The sequence below is a fragment of the Manis pentadactyla genome, chromosome 14, assembly GCF_030020395.1.
Source record: "Manis pentadactyla isolate mManPen7 chromosome 14, mManPen7.hap1, whole genome shotgun sequence".
Classification (NCBI taxonomy): domain Eukaryota; kingdom Metazoa; phylum Chordata; class Mammalia; order Pholidota; family Manidae; genus Manis; species Manis pentadactyla.
Genome location: NC_080032.1, coordinates 39,272,496 through 39,296,042, shown reverse-complemented (window position 1 = coordinate 39,296,042; position 23,547 = coordinate 39,272,496). Strand labels below are relative to the sequence as shown.

At 38.9% G+C, this 23,547-nt stretch overlaps 1 protein-coding gene across 17 annotated transcripts in view; it reads left to right on the top strand.

The window, feature by feature from the left end:
- Positions 1–23,547, top strand: part of RBMS3 (RNA binding motif single stranded interacting protein 3) — a 1,308,700-nt gene that overhangs the window by 762,745 nt on the left and 522,408 nt on the right. For 13 of the 17 annotated variants that reach the window (XM_057491391.1, XM_057491384.1, XM_057491394.1 and 10 more), the window contains one exon: positions 1,812–1,972. In XM_057491391.1, the coding sequence (XP_057347374.1) occupies positions 1,812–1,972 (161 nt within the window). The remainder of the gene's footprint in view (positions 1–1,811; positions 1,973–23,547) is intronic. The other 4 variants (XM_057491386.1, XM_057491393.1, XM_036886185.2 and 1 more) reach the window with 1 other exon arrangement.

Genomic DNA, 23,547 nt, shown 5'->3' with positions numbered 1-23,547 from the left:
GATAAGGGAGCAGACAAAGCTCACACCAACATGTCTCTCATGGAAGCTAGAAGAATGATAGCAATACAGAAAACAGTGGGTCATTGTGATCGGTGGGGTTGTGGGCAATTAGGAGATGAGAAGCTGGCATAACAAGTTGCATTTTGACATACTGCGTCTAAGAGGTGTTGTCTCCAATGAATCCAGTGGAAATATGGATTGGGGCAATCTGAAATCCTGGAAGATAGAAAACCGACGGTTAGAGCAAGAAGCGAGGCTGGCTACTGCTGTGACCTGGCCTTGTGTGTCTGGGGGCTAGTCTCCTCTAGGGGTTGTGTTTATTCACTTTATCGTACATATGATAGCCTAAATGCTTATTAAGCACCTGAATGCTGTTAGATAAATACACCCCCTCCCCAGTGAAACAGCAAATGAATCTCCAGGTTAAAACTCAGCTCTGAAACTGCCCCACTGGAATCTTGCTAATGTGTGCCTTGTGTTTTAGGTAATGTTGTGGGTTATGGCTGAGAATATCTGAGATAGTTACATATATTAATATCACAGGCAACACAGATATAAGCCACAAATACTATCTTTATTCCTCTTCACACATTTCATTATAGATAATATGTATTGTGCACTTACCAATTTCCAGGAACTGTTTTGTTTGCATTAGCTCATTGGGTGTTTGTAAAGACCCTAGGACATAGGAGAGTTCTATTTGTCCTCTTCATATTAATGAAAATTTTGGGTCTCAGAGAAGTTAAGGCACCATCCAAAGGTCACAGAGCCAATAAAAGGTAAAACAGGGACTCCAACCCAGAAAGTGTAATTTTAAAAGTTTTGACTATGTACCTGTATGAAAAATAAACTCTGATGAGTACCAGTCTATGAATCCTGGTATGTATAATTATAAAGCACTATATATTGCAAGTCACTGGGGGTCATTTTATCATCACCAATTTGTCATAAAATAAGTTAGACCATCTACTGGGGGAGATTTTCCCTCATGGGACACTTGGCAGTATGTTTGGATGGTTTTGGTTGTCACAGGTGGAGGATGGATGCTCCTAGAACCTGCTGGGTACAGACAGGGTGCTGCTATCATCCTACAGTGGACAGGACAGCCCTTGGGGCAAAGAATTTCCCATCCAGGTTGTCAGGGTGCCTAGGTTGAGACCCTGGATTCAAGCAAGGTAAACGGGGGTCTTGTGTAGGGAGAGAATGGTGGCCCAGTCCTGCAAGCAAAGGGTATCTCATGAAGAAGCAGATCTGGGAATGGGGCAAAAAGGATAGATTCATTCACTCATTTACCCATTCATAGAATCACTATTTACCGAGTGCGTTCTCAGTATCAAAAATCATGCAGAAAGGTAATGGTGAGGAAAAGAGTATGAGGAAGTTTGGAGACAAGGACACAGGGAACAGGAGCTGAGGCAAACCAAAGATGCTCGGCTATTAAAGGTGAGCTGGGGGCAGAGCACTGGCGCCCGAGGTGAGCCGTCTTCTCTGATTAGGGAGGGAGAGAACGTGCTCCTTTATAAGCATAAGGAAAATCACAGAGAACAAACTGAGAAGCCATACGCTACTTCCAGGGGCGCATGGGGACTTCTTCTTGTCCCATTTATGGCTGTCTCAATGCTGATCCAAATGCAGGGCCAGAAGGGGGCAAAAGCAACTGATGTTCTCAGAATACACAGAGCAGTGATCTAAATATGTGTGCATGTGTGGATTGGAGAGGCTGAGAAGCTTGCGTTGCTCTTGAGTGGCTCGGCTGGCCTGTGAGTAGGTGCTGGCTTTGTGTTTCCAGTAACAGCCTTTTCTGTTTCCAGCAGTCCTATGCACCAGCTCCCCACCCCATGGCTCCTCCCAGCCCCAGCACAAACACCAGCAGCCACACCAGCAGCGGGGAGCAGTTGAGTAAAACCAACCTGTACATTCGAGGCCTCCCGCCAGGCACCACTGACCAGGACCTAATCAAGCTGTGCCAACCGTAAGTGCTCTTCCGCTCTCTGCGCCGTTCCTCAGCCACACGCTCGCTGTGTGCGCTCGGTCCGCACGGGACTTGCTGTCACACCCAGTGTACCCGTTCCCTGGTGTCACAGCGAGGAAGACTCTGCTGCACCGGCGGGGCTTAAACTTGGGCTCGAAGTCCGGCTTATTCAGGGAATGCGATTTGTTGCCTTTTCCTGGTGGGAGTGGTGCGCCTCTTGAGCCCCCGTCCATGGGAATGCCGGCTGGCCTGCCTGTAGTGACCCAAAAGGCTGGTGAGCAAGCCCTGAGCTGGCCTCTCTTACTTGCAGCGGGTGGAATCTAGGATGAATCTCAGGAAAGAAGCTGCTTTTGGGGAGAAGTGCTAGGGAGGGAAATCTTGAAACCTCGTAAGTGGTAGATTTCAGGATGCTTCCTTTTGGGTTGTAAAACTTTTCTGGCCATTTCTTGGCAAAAGTAAGTTCAGCCGGGACCAGGTAGTTGGAGAGTTCTGAAACTAATACTCTAGTTACCTTGAAAACATCGACCTCCACATCCAGGGAAACTATTTCCCACTGAAGTCAAGAGCAACGCTCACCAAATAGTTTTGTATTTGCTAGGAAATGTGGTAGGGATTAAATGCCTTTCCAAAATGTTTTCATTAATCTACTATCTACCAACACGTATGTTATTAACTCTCTGATTTCTATGCAAATAGATTAAACATATTTAAGTTTATGCTCCAAATAAAATTAATAATGGATAATGAATTAAGAATCATGGGCCTGTATTTTTAGGTCGCTGATTATTTTCAGAATAAATCAGTACAACCATTTGTCTTTTGCTTGTGCCTGAGCTGGGTATTTCTAAGTTTGGGGATGCTGTTACTCAATTTTCCTTTTTCTCTTTTTTGATGTTTTTATTGGAAGGTTGAGAGGATATTTATTTTGTAAATTTTCCAACCTGTAAGATATTGGAAGAGGAAAACAAAGCAGACAATATTTATTTGTCTTTGTTCTGGATTTTAAGATTGGGAACAAATATCAAAAAAAAAAAGGAAGTGGCTGATGAACCAAAACACAAATACGTGACTGTACACTCAGTTGGCAAGGCAATATGTAGAAGAGGGTGGAGGCTCTCTATTGCTATTATGTGCCTTGATTTGTGAAGGAGGTTAAGGCAGAACTCAGAAAAAAAAATTGAAGATGTTGTTTTAAAAACAGAAATGTGCCAGGGCTAAGACACACCAACATATGTTAGGGTTTGGTGTAGAAAATGTTGGGGTTGAGAATCAGAAGGTATATCACTTAACTTTCTCCTGTTATCATTAGAAAAATTGAAGCTATTTTGAAAAGAGTGGTTTTTGATAATGTGACTTCACATTAAAAGTTTCAGATAAAGTATCTCTTTTAATGGATGCTGAGCTGATAGAGGATAGCTGTTATCTTTGATTCATATAGGAATCTCATACACACAAAAAATATATTGGTGAATATTAAGGAAGATTTTCCCCCCATTGCTCTAAACCACTCAGAACACTTGTTGAAAGATTTCTGGACCCAAGAGATAATGGGTCACTAGATCTGAGATGGAGCCCAAGAATATGCATTTCTAACAGGCTCCCTGGTGTTGTTGAGGTGCATTTCTTTCTCCAATAATATGAAGACCACTGTTTTTAATGCATAAAGTTTCACTTAATATATGAAGGTAGTTGAGGTGGAATTCTGTGTATTGAAACCTGATCAGGTACTTCATGACCTTGAGGCAGATCATTTACTCTCTTGGAGCCTCAGTTTCTTCTTATGAAAGAGTGGGTTGCATTTGATTGATTATTTCTAGGTTTCCCTGTAGTATCAGTGGTGTGCTGGAGTCGCCTCTGACTAGGGCACTGGAGCCAGTTGTTAAATAGTCAGGAATTCTGTGAGCAATGTGTTACAGACTCAGGAACTTACGCAAGCCATAGTAGGCGGCTTTATATCCTAGGACTGACTCAACAAGTCCTGGAAATCAGGGCATTTTACATTTATCTTATGTTTATGGAGAGCCGGTTTGTGAACATACCACCAACATAGCATGAATTTCTGCAGCAATGTCCATGTCTACAAAGAATGTTGCCAGAAATTTAGAAATGGAAACTGGTACCTAAAAGCCTGCTTTGGCATTTTCCACTCAAGAAAGAGATTTAGTAATATAGAAACAGTATTTCTGAGGATAGATGTTTTGTTGTTTCTTTAATTTATTTGAGAGATTTAGAGAATACTAAGTGCCCAGAGGATATTAATTACTTGTTCATATTAATTTTTGCTCACTAATGTGGATCTGGACCATGTTCTTGTTTTTGTAAAAATGTTCGTGGTTCCCAGTTACCGAAGTGGTCTGACCTAGGGTTTATTGCTCAGATTATTTTTCCTCAACAATTTTAGAGAATGGATGTGAATGAGCAGCGTAACATGGTGAAAAGAGCTGTGTACCAAGAGGTCTGGGTTACAGTCCTGACTCTGCTATTAACAGGGCATGTGGCCTTAGACAAATGACTTTTGGCCCCTCCTAACTCTGCTTTCTCCCAGGTATAAAATAATGGTTTTGAACTCAGTAATCTTTTAAACTTTTTCACTCTAAAATTCTGATATTTCATTGAGGCCCTCATTATTTAACACTTTTATATCCTTCATGAATCCTCTTCTGTAGTGTTGGCAGGGCCACAGCCTGAATTGATTCGGCTGCATGCATATGACCTGATGGCTGGAGACGCCCTTGGTAGGAAAACAGCGTAGGTCATTTGTAAAGTGCTGTTTCCTCTCTTGTAGCATTGGTCTCTCACATTGCTCATTACTATTTTAGTCGTCTAATGATACAAATCATTTTGCTTTCCTATTACTCATCCAGCACTTTAAAATAATTTCAACTTTCAAAAGAGATAAAAGTTATAGGTTTAAAGACATTTGCCATCCAGATCAACTTTCCATGTTTATTCCTATGAAATTATAAGTAGCTTTAGAGTTAATATATCCTTATATTATAGGAAATGCAAAACTTGTTAATATCCATAGTAATAAAATAATAGAAAACAGATATACAAAAAAAATAGACATATTGAATTATCTGGTATTAGAATACAATATCCATATTAATACTAATGAACAGCAAGAAAATGATATTAAAGAAATTGCATTATCGCTCAATGTATAATCTGAGAGCAAATTCTTATTAAGGGATTCCATTCACATTCATCATCAAAGCTCCTACATTTGAATTGCAAGTTAAATCAAAGAAAAGAAGACAAGACTCAAGAATAATAGAGACATGAAAGAATGGTTTTATTCTCTGGAAAATCTCTCATTATACCTGTGTTTTGGATGAATACACTGCATTGTGTGTCTTAGAAGAAATTCTATAGTTAAAGACCTTGTAATGTCTTTATCTTGACACATCTCAAGGAACTTTATTGTCTTCTCAATCAAGAAATATTTCCAAAGCACCTGTGCTGCCTGCCAGGTGCTGTGCTGAAGGCTCCATGGTGAGTAGATGTAGACAAAGGCCGTGCTTTAACAGAGCTTACATTACACCAGGGGACATAGACACCAATTAAATAATCATATGATTTAATATAAAATTGCAACTATAAGTGTAAGAAAAGAGAGAGGATGGGACTATCAATGTTTATAGCATGGGGTTGGTCCTGGTGAGGGAAACAATCAAAGGAGTCTCTGAGGGAGTGACAGCTGAGCTAAAATCAGAAGGAGGAATAAGTCTAACCAAATGAGGAAGGACGGGAAGAGCTTTCTAGTCACAAGGAACTTCGTGTTTGTGGAACCAGTGGCTGGAGGGAGCATGGCAAGAACACGGGTTGTAAACAGGCCAAGATTGCAGCAGAGGGATAGAGGTGACGAGTGGGGCAAAATGTGCTGGAAGCATACAGAGGGATAAAGTGATCGCTTTGTAAATCACATTAGCTTTATTTTATCCAAGATCGAAATCATTGAGTTCTCATAAACAGGAAGTTGACAGAGTCACATTTTTGTATCAAAAAATAAGTCCAACTCCAGAATGGAAGGAAGAGATTCCATGAGATCAAGGGACTGTCAGATGAGGACTGGTTGAAAAGCGAGTTGGAAAAATAATTGTTGGTCAGAGAAGAGAGCATGAGAATTAATAATTGTGATGATAGAACAGTCATGTGTGGCAAAAGATGTCTTTCCACATGTGTTATTTTTTCTTTAAAAAATACAAGGGCTTGATATTTCATACTAAGCTATATTTCCTCCCTCAAAGAAACTGGTAAATTATGTGGTTATAAACATGCTCTTGAAAAACACTACAATTGCTTAAAAAAAAACAAAACACCTATTTAACATAATGGACAGGATTTTAAATGGAAAAAGTCATTAAATGTGTTTATATTTTCCATCATCTTTCAACTAACCATCCTCAAGACTTATCAATATGAATTAATACAGTGCTTTCCAAAAGCCCATGGGCTCTTCTAAGCTGGGCAACATTGTACAGGTGCAGAATTGTTCTTCCTCTGTTATAAAGTGAAGGTGCCTCCACAAAGACCACTGGAAGCAGAAGGAAGGAAAAGTAGGGAAACCTTTGGGTAGGTGCACACGTATTTCCAGTTATCACCAGGAAATCTGGAAGTCAGCTGCCATGCCCATCATTTTTCTCTGCAGCTGTACTCCTTGCTCGAGCTATGACGTCCTAGCCCTAGCACTGCTCCCTTTCAATTGAAGCTGTAAATGTCGCTTGAACATTTAACGAGAGAGAAGACATGCCCACGATGGAAAGCCAGAACAAAGTAGGAGTGTTTGTGCTCAAGAGCTGGGGGGCTGCTCGAGCTAATCTCCCCGACTGTTACCCAGTTCTGTTGGATGTCTTGTTATGGTGTGCACTGAACGCTGAATAAATAGAGCAGGCTCAAGTGTCATCCAGGCTCCAAGTGCAGAGTCCATTATATATGGTGTCAGACAGTTTTGACAAATGCACCAACACAATCAAACCTTTTATCAACTTAAAAGTAACCTTGTCATGGTAATCTGTCAAACTGTTCAGATACAACTAAAGGAAAACAAGTCATCATGCACTTCAGAGTAACTGGGTAAATAAGAAAAATGTGACTGGAAATTTTTTTAGTTCTTTCTTATGGTGTCAATGAAGATTTAGAAGTTCCCTCTAATAAGACCCAGGGAAATTTATTAGCAGCTTTCTCCTGCAAGTCAGACTCAAATTACACAGCTGCTTTTGAGGTATCATAAATCTATGCGGTGACAGGTGTGAAGAGGAAGTGAGTTTGAAGTTCTTTGAACCCTGCCTTTGTGTAATTCAAATGAAAGAGTGCCTTTAAGGTCCAAACTGGATGTCTAAACTCATTGAGTCAGCATAGATCTGACACTTGGTTTTATATATTAATTCAGATTTAGGTACAATTATATTTGCCAAGTATGTACTGTAAACCAGACATAGTATTTGGTTTGTAGTTAATACTTATCATTAATAATGAGTTGCTATTTTTATATATATTGTTAACAACATTTACTGTGGGAATATTACCTACTACGTAGTCTACTAAATTTTTATATTACCTTATTTAATGCTCAAAACAACCCTAGAAAGTGGGAACAGTAATTACTGAGTAATAGTTGAGTAAACTGGGACTCAGAAAAATTAAGGGGTTTGTTCAAATTTACACAGCCACCAGGATTTAAAATCTGGCTCTGACTTATAAGATCTAGTTTATAACCATTAAAACATTCATTTAATGAGAACGAGGGTGTCCTAAGTCTTGATTTCTCACAACCATGGCTGCCCACAAGAATCTTTTGAGGTTTAAAAAATACTGATGCTTGGATCTTACACCCAGAGATTTAGATTTAACTAGAATGGGGTTAGCTTAGACACTGAGATATTTTAAAGCCTGCTCAGGTAATCCTAATATGTAGCAAAGTCTGGGAACCCCTGGGGCAAATGATGCTCACACTATTGGAAAACATAATTTAGTCCTCTGTTTTAATATCCTTACTTAACTTTCATATCTAGAAATTTCATAGTAGTCACAAATTTGTTTTTATTTGACCAGAAAGCTTAAAAATAAATTTTATGAATATAATTTTGGGATGAGTTAAATTTTCTGTTGGAAAAGTGGGATTTTGGATTTAGACATGGCAAATCAAGCCCTGGGATAGGTCTCTAAAAGTTCTTAAAAAAATGTCCTTGGAAGTGTCTTCCTTTTTTCATACAACTGTTATAAGTCAAATGTTTCTTCAACATTCTGGTTTTTAATAATCTTTGCATATAATCGATGATTAAGCAAGAAACTCTCCCTATTTTGGCTCATGTTACTTAAGTTCTATATAAATATTTACATTTGTCTTGCTAACTATAGTTCAGTGAACGTAAGTCTAGTGAATCTTTAGAAATAATCAACATCTTCCAGCATATTGGTGGTATCCTGGAAGTTATTGTCCCACTGATTCATTGGCCATTTCTTCATTATTATTTTCACTACTATGGATGAAGGAGATTCTGCTGAATGCCCATGATATTTTGAAAATATATTTATTTAATATATTAGCATAATAATAGAGCATAAAAAAGCTGGGGATGGGAAAGCAATGTATTATTACCTCTCTCTGGCTGTGCCAAGTAAAATCCTGGAGTTCTGAGAGAAGTAGAATCTTCAGGCATATATCTCGCTGAGTGCCTAAACTTTTGAGAGGCTTGGGGTTCAAGGACAAGACTCTGGCAAGTTCAGATGGCATCTCGGTTTTCAGTTTGGCAAGTGTTCTAATTACTAAACACAGCTGTCTTTTTTTAGTCTTTATTTTATTCAGTCTGTTACTTGACCTGTTTACGTCTCCTTTATTCTTGAAATTTTCTTCCTCTCCCTCTTTTCTGTGTCTCCTTCCACCTTTTGGAGATTTTTGTTTCTAACTTCTCTTCCTCAGTCTGCCTCTTGAATACTTTGGTGGTTTCCATAGTTTGGACCTCCTCCCTTCTCCCTCCACTCTGTGGTTCTCTTCTACTTAAACGACTTCAGCTATTCTGATGATTGTTAAGTCTACATCTCCAGCCCATGGAGTCTTCTTTTAGTACAAATCCTTATCTCATTATACAAAAAATTTTAAATTTGTATCCCAAGAGCTAACAAACTCATTGTCCAAAAAGGATTATTTCTAAACTCTGTCCTTCTTCAATGTTGTCCTTCTCCGTAAGTGGCACCATTGTCCAGCCAAAGAAAATATTGGGATCACTCCTTTCCTCAGCCTAGAAACAGTTGTCACAGTACATAGATTTCAACTGCTTGGTGGTTATGATATCCAACACCTTTTCTGCTTCATTACTGCCAAAGTTCATATACTCATTTATTCAAAAGTATTTATGGAATGTCATATGTGTGCCAAGCACTGAGGATACCTTAGGAACTGCTAAGTCTCTGCATAGAAACTGCATTCTAATGGAGAAAGATAATGAATGAATGGATAATGAAAGAAGAAAAAATCAGAATATGCCATGAAAAGGAGGTTGAAATGCCATGAAGAGGAGGTTATAAGTAATGACTGGGTAGTTACTGTAGTTGGGGTGACCTCTTTGAGGGGAGATCTCAATTTCAAGAAGGAGCCAGGTATGTGATACTCAGGAGGAAAGTCAATACAGAAAGATATAAAAACTTGTACAAAAGCCCAAAGATGGAAATGAGCTTGGTGTATTCAAGGAACATAAAGGAGGTTAGGACAGCAACATCATAGTGAGAAAGGGGAGGGGGCGTTGGTAAGAGATGAAGTAAAAAAAAAAGTTATTCCAGGGCCAAATCAGTATAGTTATGGAAGTCAGAACTTGGAGATTAAATTTTATCCTAATTTATTTGTTCTTAAAATTTATTCTGGTACTCAGAATGAATAGATTTTAGGGCAATACCTTGGAAGAGGCAGGCAGGTGAGCAAGGAGGCCATGGTGGCAGTCCAGGAAGGGGTGGCGATGGTGTGGAGTAAGATCACAGTGGTGGGTAGGGTCCGGTATGGGGACTCAGGTTATATTTTGTAGATGGTTTGATAGCTGTTACTGATGAATTGGACATGGCAGGATTTTAGGGAAAGAAAAATTAAGAATAATTCCTCAGTTTTTGGCTTTAGCGTCCAGAAAGAGTATAGAGCCACTTAATAAAATGAGGAGGATTGTGGAACTAACTGTTTTGGATGGATAGAAATCAAGAGTTCTCTTCAGTTTTGCTATTTTTGAGATCCTATTAGACATCCAAAATGTGATACAAGTTAGCAGATTGATATATGACTAGTTTTCAAAGCAGAGGTTAGAGTAAAAGATAGAGAATGGGTGTCATAAGCATTCAAACTGGCATTTAAACATACTGTGCTGATGAGATAACAATACAAGGCTGAATATGTGCTAACTATTATTCTGAGTATTTTACTTCATATCACATGTGTTAATTCACGAATACTTCATGACAACCCCCATTTCATAGGTGAAAAAACAGCAAAAGAAAAAGAAATTATGTGATTTTCCCAAGGTTACACAGCTGATAATTGGCAAGTCCAGGGTTTAACTTAAGGGGTTTGGTTTAGTAGTTCCCACTCTTAACCATGATTCATACATAGGGTGTGTATATAGCAAGAAAAGAAAAGTGGTCACACAGGTCAACATTCTGAGGTTCTCAGAGGAGGAGAAACCAATAAAAGACTTTAAAGGAACAATCAATGCAACATAGGAAATCCAGGGAAGCAGATGAGAGCGATATTATAGAAGAAGGGGGAAGATGGCAGAAAGATGAAGTATGTCATCAAAAACTATTGAGAAGTCAATAAATGTACCAACAGAGAAGTTAAAATTGGATTTGGCAACATCAAGGTCCTTGGCAAGCTTGACCAGGACACTTTTTTGTGGAGGGATAAAAGCTAAAAGCCATTTGGTGAGCCTGTCTTCAGAGTCATTGCTTGACAATCCTTCCAAATGACAATGCCTGTCTGTCTCATTTGTGCCCCAGCTATACCTACGTAGTCACCTTTCCTAACATCATTTTCCCACTGATCTTCTGGTTTATTATCTTGTGATTTGTCTCTCTTTCTTTCTTTATTCTCTCTCTGTTTTTCTTCCCCTTCCTGCCTTCCTTAACTGTAAGCTTATGAGGTCAGTAGATTTGTCTTGTTTGTTTTTGTGCCCTCAGTGCCTAGCATAGTTCCAGGTATTTAAGTGTTAACTAATAAATATTTAATGACTGCATAAAGCCTGAGTTTGTCAGTAATATAAAAATGATTTTGTTGAACTTACATCATAAAACTTGTACCAGGGTAGACTTTGAGGTATTATATAATGGGAGATATAGGAAGCAGGGTTATATCTTAGACACTACATTCAAAGTTGTGCTACTGGCGTGAAAGAAGAAAAGTTTTGAATAGGAAGCTCTTGTGTTGTGTACGTCCCAAGGAGAGTTTTAGAGGGAAGCCTCCCAGTAACTTAAGTCGCATGTATTTAAGGAACCAAATAAAGATCAATACTTTGCTTACTCACTTGATTTTGCTGCTGAGACAGGAAATAACCATTTATTCTTGCCTGAGCCATCACACTTTGGCTGTCAAACAGATCACAGCATACCACTGACTGCTAATTACATACCTAATGCAAAGTAATTTTGGCTCATTGAGTGGTGTTTGCTGAAATTTTTCTACAGAGCTTTCTTTGCAACCATTGACTTTTGAGCACATAATATATTATAAGAGGCTATTTCTGAAAAAACACACAAAACATATCTGTGTATTTGTCATATTAAAAGTAAGAGCCTTTCATCTGAAAATTGGCAGTAGTGCAAACTGTATACATTATTTAATCATGATTGCAAATGTTAAAGTTCTAATATGTTCTTTAAAAGAAAAAAGTTTTTTAATTTGCTTTACTTCCTATCTGTTGTGATATTCTTTATATCTCTAGCCCTGTGGTGCCTCTTGACAAATGAATACTTTATTTTATATAATAAATTTGCTGCTAAAATTTTCATAGATTTGTTATTTTAGTTTTTAAATCCACATTATTGAAGAGTACAATTAAATATACCCATTTTAAGTGTAGGATACGATGAGTTTTGATGGAGACAGGCACCTATATAGCAATCATGACAATCAAGCTAAAATATTTCCATCATATTTTAAAAATGTACTCATATGCTCACAATGTTAAGTCCCCTACTGAAGAAAGCAAGGAGGTGACATAATATCATGAGACTAGCAGAGAATTTTGAGTCAGCTGTTTTTCTATTTAATCACTTACTAGTTGTGGGAGCGTGGATAAGTCTTTAGGCCCTCTGAGCCTATTAGTGACTGATACCTATTAAGCTTTTCATAAATGTGAATTGTTGTTATTCACTTATATTTAAAATAAATCTTATAAAAATAAAATCTTATTTTACATTTAAGAGTATAAAATAGTCTTGGGAAGATAGAAATCTTTATTGTCATTCATATTTATATGTAGTAGGGCTAAACTAAGTGGAGCTCACCTGTAATTCTGAGGGTTCTATATTTAAATAAAGAACACGTTTTGGTTTTTGCATTATTCCTGTCACTTATCTCTATGTAAACATGAATCTTTGTATTATCTTGTAGTATGTTTCATTATCATTACTATCCATTGTGTGGGGGTGTATTTATACTGTAAACATTCACAGTATCCAGAGAAATGCATGTTATTTAGGCTCTAAAAAGATGAAAATTAAAATATAGTGCAGAACAAATTTAAAAACACTTGTAGTGCATAAAGGTGGCATAATAATAGGCTTAAAAAAATAAAATGGAGGTTTTGAGTCAAGTGGATACCACACATTTTAGCTCTTGAATATAATGAAGCTGTTTGAAACATTTTGGTGATCTTGGTCTCTGTGTTTATTAAGGGTATTCTGATATCATTTAGATTTGATTGCTGAAGCAACAGGCTAAGTTTGCTTTTAGCTTGAATCAGTTCTTACCCACTAAATTTTCATACAAAGTATGTATTTAACAAGTGTTTCCTCAGTCTGCTTCTATGAAATATTTTTTGAAATTTAAATATAGTTGATAGACAATATTATATTGGTCTTATGTATCCAGCCTAGTGATCTGACCTACACTTTTTAGAAATCCTTTTTGTTTACTAGAGACCTCTCTTTACTTAAATAATCACACTAAATTTAGAATCAGGGAGATGGAAGCCTAGATAATATCAATTGTTGAAATAGTCTCCCATAAATATATATATTCAGAGGCATGTCAAACTTGGTTTGAGTTGATTTCTTTCTCAGAAAATATAGAGACCCTATGATTCCAGTTCTGTGTACAGGTAGCCTTGTCCTTGTTACATTATTATGAGGACCACTCTGGATTCAACTCTCAAATTGATCACTTATTAGCTGTGTGTCCTTGGACAAGTTACACAACTTCTCTGTTCCTCGGTTTTTCTTTCTACAAAGTGAATACAGTAATGGTACCTCCCTTTTAGGGTTGTTATAAGAATTAGAAGAGTTACTACATGGAGAGCCTGCAATAGGGACTGACATGGATTGAGCACCCAGTGAGGGTTATGCTGATGAGAACTCTTCCCAGAGAAGCTGAAATTAACTTGCTCCCAATCGAAACGTTCTGTGTGAAGCTAGTGGTCATTTTGTTCAAATGATTTCTGGCTTTGTAGCCCTGTACTGAAATTCTGTGAATAGCAACACACGATCCCAAGTCCCTTCCAGCTCTGGTGCTCTATGATCCTTTCCATCTGGACTTTATCTACATAAACACAATTGCCTTCATTATTCAGGACGCAGATGTTTGTGGTCGGTAACTGCCCTCCAACTCAAGAGTCTTCCCAGGCGCTGTGCCTCACGTTGCTATGTTCCCTGCAAAACTGAGCCTTGCTGATTCTTGCACAGGAATCTGGAGAAAGCAGCCGGTTCTAAGATAAAGAGCTGACTGGTTTCGCTGATTCATCCTTTGACATAATAAGACGTAATAAGAGATGATCTGCCTGTCTCAGCACAGAGCGGTGGCACAATCGCACAGTGAACTTGATCACTACAATTACCTGCTGCTTAATTGGTTAAAGTGTCCTTGGGATACGTTCATGACCTCAAGCCAGACAAAGGCCATAAGCAGTTCAAGTAAGAACTAGAAAGGATTATCAGAGAACTGTAAAAGGCTCCCCCAATTTCAAAATTTGAAAGAAGAGACACCTTGCAGTGGTAATGAGTGACACCCCAGAGAGAGGGGGAGGAGGCACAGTTTCAGGGAATGCTTTCGATTATTTTGTCTGAGCCGAAAGTGATTTGCTATGGACCTTCACATCACCAGTCAGTTCGTGGTTCTCTGCCTGTGTCTGTGACTCTGTTTTCTCTAACTCTAAAGCCAAAAGGTAGCATGTATTAGGTTACAACTTCACGCTAATTCTGGAGAAGATGAATGCATTCCCATTCATTGCATGTTTGAATTCCAACGAGTGGAATAATTTACAGCGAGGGCTGATGTTTTCGTGAGTACTCTGTACCAGATACTGTTACAAGCGCTTTACAGGTGGGGTGGCCGACTCCCTCTGGCTTGTGCAGGACTTCCCAGTTGCAGCCTGAAAGTCCCACCTCGTGGGAACCCCTCAGGTTCAGGTAAACCAGGACTCTACTGACAAGTATTATTTCATTTAATTATCAGTCTCTTCCGTTCCCCAAAAGCCACAGTTGTTCTCTTCTGCAGCCAAATGAAGGAGGCACAGGGTGAGTTTAAGTGATTTCCTGAACGGTATAGAACTATTGCCATTTTATGAAAGTAGCTGAATGGGAACTCAAACCCAGCCAGTAGAGACACTGTCTCAGTCTATACCTAGGTTTAACTACTGGAATAAACACATAAGCTGTTGAACAAGACCCTTCCACCGCAACGTGGCCTACCCCTTGGGTGCTTCAGTTCTTATGGATGTAGGGAGAGGAGGAAACTTATTTCTCCACCATTTCTTGGTGACATCAAACCATATTGCAAACTCCAGTCTCAGAAATGCCTGTCAGGGACACACGGGAATGACTTTCTGAGCCACTACAAGAAAATTAATTAATGACTTGCAAATTTCTGCCGAAACAGCGTATCTGTGACATGCGGTTGGTGTAGCACCTGGCATAGAATCTAAGAAATAGCATTGATGTCTAGTTTTGGGGAAAAAAACACATCAGCAAAACATGTCTTGGTTGTGTTAATGTCCTTTCTCTCTTTTTTTAAAAAAGCCTGAAAAACTCTTCAGACATAGTGTAAGATGTCTGAATATAGGAAGTCATATTCATTGGAAGTTACTGGTTATCAGTGTTATGTAAGTGTTATATAAGTGCCTTTTGGTAGATTTTGGTTCCCTCTGTCCCTCAGCGGCTACATAAACTGCCAAATGTGCTGAGTAAAGAGCCATAATAAGACCCAGACTTTCTGATTTGGAAAAGCAGTCAAATGACAAAAAAGGGGGATGGCCTACATGGTGTTACCAACATTTAATTTTCTGAAACACTGATACTAAATAAAACACGTACTTGCTAGTATTTACTAGCATGTAGATCTGGTAGCATAAATTTACTATCACTAGCATATTTTTTGAAACATCTTAATATGCAAAGGGACAATGTTTTAGAGTAAGACAAGGAAGTTAGACTTTATCTCAACATATTTCAAAATTAGGCATTCTACTGCAAAACTATTTGACTGGACTATTGCATCCATACAACGCCACCCGGGCCTCAGATTTCCAACTTGTTCCAGAGTTTCATTTTTTTACCAGTGTCATTGTAGAATTCCAATTTCACATCCCTGTGTTGACAGAAATGGTAACAGCATATGTCATGCTATTGCACTCAGTTGAGAGCTTTCTGGGAAAACTGAGAAAGGCTTAGGGACCTCAGCCCCCAAGCTAGTGCCGAGAAGGAGCCAGCAGCCAGCAGCCTTGCACCCGCCTGGGGTGCCCAACGCAGGGAATCCTCAGCTCAGGAGCACTCATCCCCCATCGAGACCCCCCAGCACACCAGTGAGGAACAGTCAGAAATGTATTTGGAAGGCATATGCTGGGTCTGGGAAAACATTGCCAGGCATTGGCCGCTAGTGCAGCGGTTGAAATGGGGAGACCTGTAGTCGCATCCTTGCTCCGCCACCAAAAAGCTCCATATGGCCTTGGCAACCTTTGCCTGCCTAAGCCTCAGTTGTCCCTGTGATTTTATGGCCTTCCAGGCTCCTTCTGTTATAAAACACCCAAGTGTTTGATGTCCATTTCTTTTGAGATTCCTGTTTTTTTGCTCATCAACAATATGTACTAAAGCATTAACTGGTCTTACTATGTTAGTAGATTCCTCTTTTCATGTACAACATTCAGTTTTATCTGGTGTTTTGTGACAGCGTTCAAAATCTGTGTTACCTTTGTGCACAGAACTGTTTGGTGTTAATGCTAATTGTTAGGACACTGAAATGACTGCAGACTGGGATTCACCTTTTGTCCCTGAGTGCCTCATTCATAGAGGTTAACTTTGGAACCTGATAAAAGGTAGATGCCCTAGGTCTAAACCATGGTGATAAAAAATAAAATAAAATAAATCAGGTTGCAAAGGAATAAGGAAAGCATTTAGTTAATGTCCCAAAAATAGTACGACAAATTGGAAGCTTGTGGGTCATTTTACAAAGCAAGTACAATGGCAAGTACTCATCAGCACCCCACCCCCACCCACAAGACACACACTATGTCCATGTGGTCGTTAACACTTCTGTATTCGGAGTCTATAATTTCCTCAAGAGCAAGGATGGTGTCTCCTTCACTACTGCATCCCCAATAGTTAGTTCAGCCCCTGTAACATGTCATGTGTCCAGTAACATTTGTTACCTTTGCTAGTATTGTAACTGTTGGAATTGTTGGAACTTGTTTTCAGGATCTATGAGTGCCTCTCTCATGTAAAACTCTTATCATGTTCGCCCCTTAGGCAGAGTGGGAAGCAATTGCATTCAATCAAACCCAACTTCACAGAGTAACTAATGTGAGTTAATACCCCTTTGCATATTTTTTTTTTTTTTGTGAGGGCATCTCTCATATTTATTGATCAAATGGTTGTTAACAACAATAAAATTCTGTATAGGGGAGTCAATGCTCAATGCACAATCATTAATCCACCCCAAGCCTAATTTTCGTCAGTCTCCAATCTTCTGAGGCATAACAAACAAGTTCTTACATGGAGAACAAATTCTTACACAGTGAATAAGTTACATGGTGAACAGTACAAGGGCAGTCATCACAGAAACGTTTGGTTTTGCTCATGCATTATGAACTATAAACAGTCAGTTCAAATATGAATACTCATTTGATTTTTATACTTGATTTATATGTGAATACCACATTTCTCTCTTTAATATTATTATTTTTAATAAAATGCTGAAGTGGTAGGTAGATACAAGATAAAGGTAGAAAACATAGTTTAGTGTTGTAAGAGAGCAAATATAGATGATCAGGTGTGTGCCTGTAGACTATGTGTTAATCCAAGCAAGACATGGGCAATAAAACATCCACATATGCAGAAGATTTCTCTCAGAACAGGGGGGGTGAGGTTCTAAGCCTCACCTCTGTTGATCCCCAATTTATCACCTGATGGCCCCCTGCGACTGTGCCTGTCTTAGGTTGTTCCTCCCTTGAGGAATCTTACCCGTCTCTGGCTAACCAGTCATCTTCTGGGGCCATACAGGGAAATGTAAAGTTGGTAAGTGAGAGAGAAGCCTTATTGTTTGAAATGGTTAGCTTTTTATTTCTTTGCATATTTATGCCCTGTGGCTTCTATGCCCAGCATTTGTCTTGAGGTATCTTTACCACTTGGAAGAATTATGATACTCGGTAAATTTGATATGAGGCACGAATTCTATTTAAGGGTTGTAATTAGGAAGGAAGAAGAAAAGCTATAGAAGTAGCAGGCGGAAGAAAACATGGGAAGATTGATTATTTCTTTGACATATCTTCTTGTAGAGTAACTTCAGCATTTATAGGTTTTAAGCTACTACTTAAATTGTGCACACACATTAACATAATAGGAGTATAGTTACATAACCAAAGCATACCTGTAACTACCAGCCATCTCCAGTGAAACCAAGAAAACCAGTTAGGCACCTTAGGCATTTGTGAAAACTTATCTATGATATGGTGGATATTGTCCAACTGAACTTGAACAGTCTGAGAGAAATCAGACAAATTAGAACAACCCATTCCTGGGGAATGTTCACATCCCTTCTGTTCTTTTAACAGTAAATAGTCTGTAGTTGTAAGATTTTGGAGCGCTACAATTTGCACTTCTCCTAATTCTTGGTTGAGTTCCAACAGTATAGATCCAGTCAAATTTGTTGTTTTACTGTATGCACAGGCCAGCTTAGATATCTCCTTCATTCCCATGGCAAGTCCAGGAGCTGGTGGGATGAGTGCATCTACAGCTGTAGCAGTGCGTGGATCTTTGTTGGGGTTTTTTGATGATCATCTTCTGGCATGAGTCTTCCCGAGAGTGCTGATGTTGGAAGCTCTTTTTCATATCGTATCTTAGTTCATTTTCGGGGTAGCCCAATTAGGCTTTGATCCTCTGTATAAACACAAACAGACCCTTTGCCTACACTTTTATATGCCCTTTATACCCTTGTGTAGAACTCATTGGAGGTTACCACACAGGAACTGCCTTTTTTTTTTTTTTTGGTATCACTAATCTACACTTACATGACTAATATTATGTTTACTAGGCTCTCCCCTATACCAGGTCCCCCCTATAAACCCCTTTGCAGTCACTGTCCATCAGCATAGCAAAATGTTGTAGAATCACTACTTGCCTTCTCTGTGTTGTACAGCCCTCCCTTTTCTCCCACCCCCCGATGCATGCTAATCTTAATGCCCCCCTACTTCTCCGCCCCCTTATCCCTCCCTACCCACCCATCCCCCCCAGACCCTTTCCCTTTGGTACCTGTTAGTCCCTTCTTGAGTTCTGTGATTCTGCTGCTGTTTTGTTCCTTCAGTTTTTCCTTTGTTCTTATATTCCACAGATAAGTGAGATCATTTGGTATTTCTCTTTCTCCGCTTGGCTTGTTTCACTGAGCATAATACCCTCCAGCTCCATCCATGTTGCTGCAAATGGTAGGATTTGCCCTTTTCTTATGGCTGAGTAGTATTCCATTGTGTATATGTACCACATCTTCTTTATCCATTCATCTATCGATGGGCATTTAGGTTGCTTCCAATTCTTGGCTATTGTAAATAGTGCTGCAATAAACATAGGGGTGCACTGATCTTTCTCATACTTGATTGCTGCATTCTTAAGGTAAATTCCTAGGAGTGGAATTCCTGGGTCAAATGGTAAGTCTGTTTTGAGCATTTTGATGTACCTCCATACTGCTTTCCACAATGGTTGAAGTAACTTACATTCCCACCAGCAGTGTAGGAGGGTTCCCCTTTCTCCACAACCTCACCAACATTTGTTGTTGTTTGTCTTTTGGATGGCAGCCATCCTTACTGGTATGAGGTGATACTTCATTGTAGTTTTAATTTGCATTTCTCTGATAATTAGCGATGTGGAGCATCTTTTCATGTGTCTGTTGGCCATCTGTATTTCTTTTTTGGAGAACTGTCTGTTCAGTTCCTCTGCCCATTTTTTAATTGGGTTATTTGTTTTTTGTTTGTTGAGGTGTGTGAGTTCTTTATATATTCTGGACGTCAAGCCTTTATCGGACGTGTCATTTTCAAATATATTCGCCCATACTTTAGGGTTCCTTTTTGTTCTATTGATGGTGTCTTTTGCTGTACAGAAGCTTTTCAGCTTAATATAGTCCCACTTATTCATTTTTGCTGTTGTTTTCCTTGCCTGGGGAGATATGTTCAAGAACAGGTCACTCATGTCTATGTCTAAGAGGTTTTTGCCTATGTTTTCTTCCAAGAGTTTAATGGTTTCATTTTCATGATTTACATTCAGGTCTTTGATCCATTTTGAGTTTACTTTTGTATATGGGGTTAGACAATGGTCCAGTTTCATTCTCCTACATGTAGCTGTCCAGTTTTGCCAGCACCATCTGTTGAAGAGACTGTCATTTTGCCATTGTGTGTCCATGACTCCTTTATCAAATATTAATTGACCATATATGTTTGGGTTAATGTCTGGAATCTCTAGTCTGTTCCTCTGGTCGGTGGCACTGTTCTTGTGCCAGTACCAAATTGTGTTGATTACTATTGCTTTATAGTAGAGCTTGACATTGGTGAGTGAGATCCCCTATACTTTATTCTTCTTTCTCAGGATTGCTTTGGCTATTTGGGGTCTTTGTTGGTTCCATATGAATTTTTGAATTATTTGTTCAAGTTCATTGAAGAATGTTGCTGTGAATTTGATAGGGATTGCATCAAATCTGTATATTGCTTTGGGCAGGAGGGCCATTTTGACGATATTAATTCTTCCTAGCCACGAGCATGGGATGCGTTTCCATCTGTTAGTGTCCCCTTTAATTTCTCTTAAGAGTGACTTGTAGTTTTCAGAGTATAAGTCTTTCACTTCTTTGGTTAGGTTTATTCCTAGGTATTTTATTTTTTTGATGCAATTGTGAATGGAGTTGTTTTCCTGATTTCTCTTTCTGTTGGTTCATTGTTAGTGTATAGGAAAGCCACAGATTTCTGTGTATTGATTTTGTATTCTGCAACTTTGCTGTATTCCGATATCAGTTCTAGTAATTTTGGGGTGGAGTCTCTAGGGTTTTTTATGTACAGTATCATGTCATCTGCAAATAGTGACAGTTTAACTTCTTTTTTACCAATCTGGATTCCTTGTATTTTTTTGTTTTGACTGATTGCCATGGCTAGGACCTCCAGTACTATGTTAAATAACAGTGGGGAGAGTGGGCATCCCTGTCTAGTTCCCGATCTCAGAGGAAATGCTTTCAGCTTCTCGCTGTTCAATATACTGTTGGCTGTGGGTTTATCATAGATGGCCTTTATTATGTTGAGGTACTTGCCCTCTATTCCCATTTTGCTGAGAGTTTTTATCATGAATGGATGTTGAACTTTGTCAAATGCTTTTTCAGCATCTATGGAGATGATCATGTGGTTTTTGTCTTTCTTTTTGTTGATGTGGTGGATGATGTTGATGGACTTTCGAATGTTGTACCATCCTTGCATCCTTGGGATGAATCCCACTTGGTCATGGTGTATGATCCTTTTGATGTAGTTTTGAATTCGGTTTGCTAATATTTTGTTGAGTATTTTTGCATCTACGTTCACCAGGGATATTGGTCTGTAGTTTTCTATTTTGGTTGGGTCTTTGCCTGGTTTTGGTATTAGGGTGATGTTAGCTTCATAGAATGAGTTTGGGAGTATCCCCTCCTCCTCTATTTTTTGGAAAACTTTAAGGAGAATGGGTATTATATCTTCCCTGTATGTCTGATAAAATTCTGAGGTAAATCCTTCTGGCCCGGGGTTTTGTTCTTTGGTAGTTTTTTGATTACTGCTTCAATTTCGTTGCTGGTAATTGGTCTGTTTAGATTTTCTGTTTCTTTCTGGGTCAATCGTGAAAGGTTGTATTTTTTTAGGAAGTTGTCCATTTCTCCTAGGTTTCCCAGCTTGTTAGCATATAGGTTTTCATAGTATTCTCTAATAATTCTTTGTATTTCTGTGGGGTCCGTCATGATTTTTCCTTTCTCGTTTCTGATACTGTTGATTTGTGTTGACTCTCTTTTCTTCTTAATAATTCTGGCTAGAGGCTTATCTATTTTGTTTATTTTCTCGAAGAACCAGCTCTTGGTTTCATTGATTTTTGCTATTGTTTTATTCTTCTCAATTTTATTTATTTCTTCTCTGATCTTTATTATGTCCCTCCTTCTGCTGACCTTAGGCCTCATCTGTTCTTCTTTTTCCAATTTCGATAATTGTGACATTAGACCATTCATTTGGGATTGTTCTTCCTTTTTTAAATATGTTTGGATTGCTATATACTTTCCTCTTCAGACTGCTTTTGCTGCGTCCCACAGAAGTTTGTGCTTAGTGTTGTTGTTGTCATTTGTTTCCATATATTGCTGGATCTCCATTTTGATTTTTTCATTGATCCATTGATTATTTAGGAGCGTGTTGTTAAGCCTCCATGTGTTTGTGAGCCTCTTTGCTTTCTTTGTACAGTTTATTTCTAGTTTTATGCCTTTGTGGTCTTAAAAGTTGGTTGGTAGGATTTCAATCATTTGGAATTTTCTGAGGCCTATTATGTGGTCTATTCTGGAGAATGTTCCATGTGCACTTGAGAAGAATGTATATCCCGCTGCTTTTGGATGTAGAGTTCTATAGATGTCTATTAGGTCCATCTGCTCTACTGTGTTGTTCAGTGCTTCCATGTCCTTACTTATTTTCTGCCCGGTGGATCTATCCTTTGGGGTGAGTGGTGTGTTGAAGTCTCCTAGAATGAATGCATTGCAGTCTATTTCCCCCTTTAGTTCTGTTAGTGTTTGTTTCACATATGCTGGTGCTCCTGTGTTGGGTGCATATATATTTATAATGGTTATATCCTCTTGTTGGACTGAGCCCTTTATCATTATGTAGTGTCCTTCTTTATCTCTTGTTACTTTCTTTGTTTTGAAGTCTATTTTGTCTGATATTAGTACTGCAACCCCTGCTTTCTTCTCACTGTTGTTTGCCTGAAATATGTTTTTCCATCCGTTAACTTTTAGTCTGTGCATGTCTCTGGGTTTGAGGTGAGTTTCTTGTAAGCAGCATATAGATGGGTCTTGCTTTGTTATCCATTCTATTACTCTTTGTCTTTTGATTGGTGCATTCAGGCTATTTACATTTAGGGTGACTATTGAAAGATATGTACTTATTGCCATTGCAGGCTTTAAATTCGTGGTTACCAAAGGTTCAAGTTTAGCCTCTTTAGTATCTTACTGCCTAACTTAGCTCGCTTATTGAGCTGTTATATACACTGTCTGGAGATTCTTTTCTTCTCTCCCTTCTTATTCCTCCTCCTCCATTCGTCATATGTTGGGTGTTTTGTTCTGTGCTCTTTTTAGGAGTGCTCCCATCTAGAGCAGTCCCTGTAAGATGTCCTGTAGAGGTGGTTTGTGGGAAGCAATTTCCCTCAGCTTTTGCTTGTCTGTGAGTTGTTTAATCCCACCATCATATTTAAATGATAGTCGTGCTGGATACAGTATCCTTGGTTCAAGGCCCTTCTGTTTCATTGCATTAAATATATCATGCCATTCTCTTCTGGCCCGTAGGGTTTCTGTCGAGAAGTCTGTTGTTAGCCTGATGGGTTTTCCTTTATAGGTGACCTTTTTCTCTCTAGCTGCCTTTAAAACTCTCCTTGTCCTTGATCTTTGCCATTTTAATTATTATGTGTCTTGGTGTTGTCTTCCTTGGATCCTTTCTGTTGGGGGTTCTGTGTATTTCCGTGGTCTGTTCGATTATTTCCTCCCCCAGTTTGGGGAAGTTTTCAGCAATTATTTCTTTTAAGATACTTTCCATCTCTTTTCCTCTCTCTTCTTCTTCTGGAACCCCTATAATACGGATATTGTTCCTTTTGGGTTGGTCACACAGTTCTCTTAATATTGTTTCATTCCTGGAGATCCTTTTATCTCTCTCTATGTC